Source organism: Nanorana parkeri, unplaced genomic scaffold, assembly GCF_000935625.1.
Source record: "Nanorana parkeri isolate BGI_ZX_2015 unplaced genomic scaffold, ASM93562v1 scaffold3677, whole genome shotgun sequence".
Classification (NCBI taxonomy): Eukaryota; Metazoa; Chordata; class Amphibia; order Anura; family Dicroglossidae; genus Nanorana; species Nanorana parkeri.
This window is the reverse complement of record NW_017309945.1, coordinates 30,750-34,223: the sequence shown is the minus strand read 5'-3', so window position 1 is coordinate 34,223 and position 3,474 is coordinate 30,750. Positions and strand designations below refer to the sequence as shown.

The 3,474-nt window shown below is 52.0% G+C and overlaps 1 protein-coding gene across 1 annotated transcript in view; it reads right to left on the bottom strand.

The window, feature by feature from the left end:
* GPS2 (G protein pathway suppressor 2) overlaps positions 1-3,474 on the bottom strand; it is an 18,088-nt gene that overhangs the window by 3,262 nt on the left and 11,352 nt on the right. The window contains exon 8 of the mRNA XM_018575243.1: positions 298-377. Coding sequence (XP_018430745.1) covers positions 298-377 — 80 coding nt within the window. The remainder of the gene's footprint in view (positions 1-297; positions 378-3,474) is intronic.

The window sequence follows — 3,474 nt, the reverse complement described above, 5'->3', positions numbered from 1 at the left end:
CCCCATCATTTGGAGACCCCTGAACCCCATCATTTGGAGACCCCTGAGCCCCATCATTTGGAGACCCCTGAGCCCCATCATTTGGAGACCCCTGAGCCCCATCATTTGGAGGGGGGTGTACATACTTTTGGCCATGTAGTGTATGTGTGGTCGTCTAACACCTCTCACTGATTTGTAGATGATAACTTCATCCCCGGGATTCACTCAACATGGCTGCCACATAATGCCCCATCTCCCTGGAATCATTCTATTGGCCGCAGCGTATCTACACGTCATGGGGAAGAAGGGACTACTCACGGAATCAGTGAAGCCGGACTGCTGGTTGGCATGTTCAAGCTGCTTCTGGAGAGGAATGCCGCTGCTGGGAGGAATAAACCCTGAGGAGGACACAAAAGAAACAGGAAGTCAAGGGGGAGGGTATCCGTGTCAACTCCGCCCATAGTAGGACATTGGTGATGATGTCAAGGGGAAGGGGGTAAGTAGAGGGTGTAGGACAATGGTGAGGAAGAGGATGGACAATGGTGAGGAAGAGGATGGACAAAGGTGGAGAAGAGGATGGACAATGGTGAGGAAGAGGATGGACAATGGTGAGGAAGAGGATGGACAATGGTGAGGAAGAGGATGGACAATGGTGAGGAAGAGGATGGACAATGGTGAGGAAGAGGATGGACAATGGTGAGGAAGAGGATGGAAACAATGGTGAAGAGGAGGATGGACAATGGTGAGGAAGTGGACGGACAATGGTGAGGAGGAGGATGGACAATGGTGAGGAAGATGGACAATGGTGAGGAGGATGGACAATGGTGAAGAGGACGGACAATGGTGAAGAGGACGGACAATGGCGAGGAGGAGGATGGACAATGGCGAGGAGGAGGATGGACAATGGTGAGGAAGAGGATGGACAATGGTGAGGAAGAGGATGGACAATGGTGAGGAAGAGGATGGACAATGGTGAGGAAGAGGATGGACAATGGTGAGGAAGAGGATGGACAATGGTGAGGAAGAGGATGGACAATGGTGAGGAAGAGGATGGACAATGGTGAGGAAGAGGATGGACAATGGTGAGGAAGAGGATGGACAATGGTGAGGAAGAGGATGGACAATGGTGAGGAAGAGGATGGACAATGGTGAGGAAGAGGATGGACAATGGTGAGGAAGAGGATGGACAATGGTGAGGAAGAGGATGGACAATGGTGAGGAAGAGGATGGACAATGGTGAGGAAGAGGATGGACAATGGTGAGGAAGAGGATGGACAATGGTGAGGAAGAGGATGGACAATGGTGAGGAAGAGGATGGACAATGGTGAGGAAGAGGATGGACAATGGTGAGGAAGAGGATGGACAATGGTGAGGAAGAGGATGGACAATGGTGAGGAAGAGGATGGACAATGGTGAGGAAGAGGATGGACAATGGTGAGGAAGAGGATGGACAATGGTGAGGAAGAGGATGGACAATGGTGAGGAAGAGGATGGACAATGGTGAGGAAGAGGATGGACAATGGTGAGGAAGAGGATGGACAATGGTGAGGAAGAGGATGGACAATGGTGAGGAAGAGGATGGACAATGGTGAGGAAGAGGATGGACAATGGTGAGGAAGAGGATGGACAATGGTGAGGAAGAGGATGGACAATGGTGAGGAAGAGGATGGACAATGGTGAGGAAGAGGATGGACAATGGTGAGGAAGAGGATGGACAATGGTGAGGAAGAGGATGGACAATGGTGAGGAAGAGGATGGACAATGGTGAGGAAGAGGATGGACAATGGTGAGGAAGAGGATGGACAATGGTGAGGAAGAGGATGGACAATGGTGAGGAAGAGGATGGACAATGGTGAGGAAGAGGATGGACAATGGTGAGGAAGAGGATGGACAATGGTGAGGAAGAGGATGGACAATGGTGAGGAAGAGGATGGACAATGGTGAGGAAGAGGATGGACAATGGTGAGGAAGAGGATGGACAATGGTGAGGAAGAGGATGGACAATGGTGAGGAAGAGGATGGACAATGGTGAGGAAGAGGATGGACAATGGTGAGGAAGAGGATGGACAATGGTGAGGAAGAGGATGGACAATGGTGAGGAAGAGGATGGACAATGGTGAGGAAGAGGATGGACAATGGTGAGGAAGAGGATGGACAATGGTGAGGAAGAGGATGGACAATGGTGAGGAAGAGGATGGACAATGGTGAGGAAGAGGATGGACAATGGTGAGGAAGAGGATGGACAATGGTGAGGAAGAGGATGGACAATGGTGAGGGGGATGGACAATGGTGAGGGGGATGGACAATGGTGAGGAGGATGGACAATGCCATGGAAGTCAGCGGTAATACTGGTGGCCTCCAGCAGCCTCGGTATGAATGGAGAGGTCGCGGTGAGACGAGGGAGGACGGGGGGAGAAGTACCAACCTGCGTGAGCTCCGGTGTAATGACCGTGGACTGTGTATCCCGGCTGCTGGTGGGACAAGTACTGCATGGTGGGGAAGGCGGAGGGACCTGCAGGAAACACAACAGCAATGAGAGGAAACACTGGAATACAGGAAGTCTTAGATGTGAGCTGGAAGCCATTCTGACCTCTGATTGGCTGACTGGTAGTATAGGTGACCTGTCCGGCCTGGGCTGCACCAAAGCTGTGTTGCGATTGGCTGACAGTATAGGGGCTGTGACCCGACTGGCTGGTCTGGTACTGGCCATGTTCTGCCGCGGTTGGACTGAAGGACGGCTGTGTCTGGTAATGGCGGCCCTGGGAGGAAGTGACATCGGTGAGATGAAATCTTGAGACAGGAAGTCAAGACTAAGAAACGGCAAATGATACTGACGGTTATAACGGGCGGTCCAAACATCTGCTTGGAGCGATCGGCCATGAGAGAGCCGTGCCTGGAATGACCTCCGGGGCTCCCTGGAACGAGACAAGACGACATAAATACAGGACCCGTGTACTCCGCTACTACCCCGCCAGAGACATTCCTCCTCAGTGTGACCACTACAGCAACAGGGACGGATGAGACCTAGACTGACCTAGTGTCACCTAGAAGTAGTCCTGACCTAGTGTCACCTAGAAGTAGTCCTGACCTAGAAGTAGTCCTGACCTAGCGTCACCTAGAAGTAGTCCTGACCTAGTGCCACCTAGAAGTAGTCCTGACCTAGCGTCACCTAGAAGTAGCCCTTAAATAGCGTCACCTAGAAGTAGTCCTGACCTAGCGTCACCTAGAAGTAGTCCTGACCTAGTGCCACCTAGAAGTAGTCCTGACCTAGTGCCACCTAGAAGTAGTCCTGACCTAGTGCCACCTAGAAGTAGTCCTGACCTGGCGTCACCTAGAAGTAGTCCTGACCTAGTGTCACCTAGAAGTAGTCCTGACCTAGTGCCACCTAGAAGTAGTCCTGACCTAGTGCCACCTAGAAGTAGTCCTGACCTGGCGTCACCTAGAAGTAGTCCTGACCTAGTGCCATCTAGAAGTAGTCCTGACCTAGTGCCACCT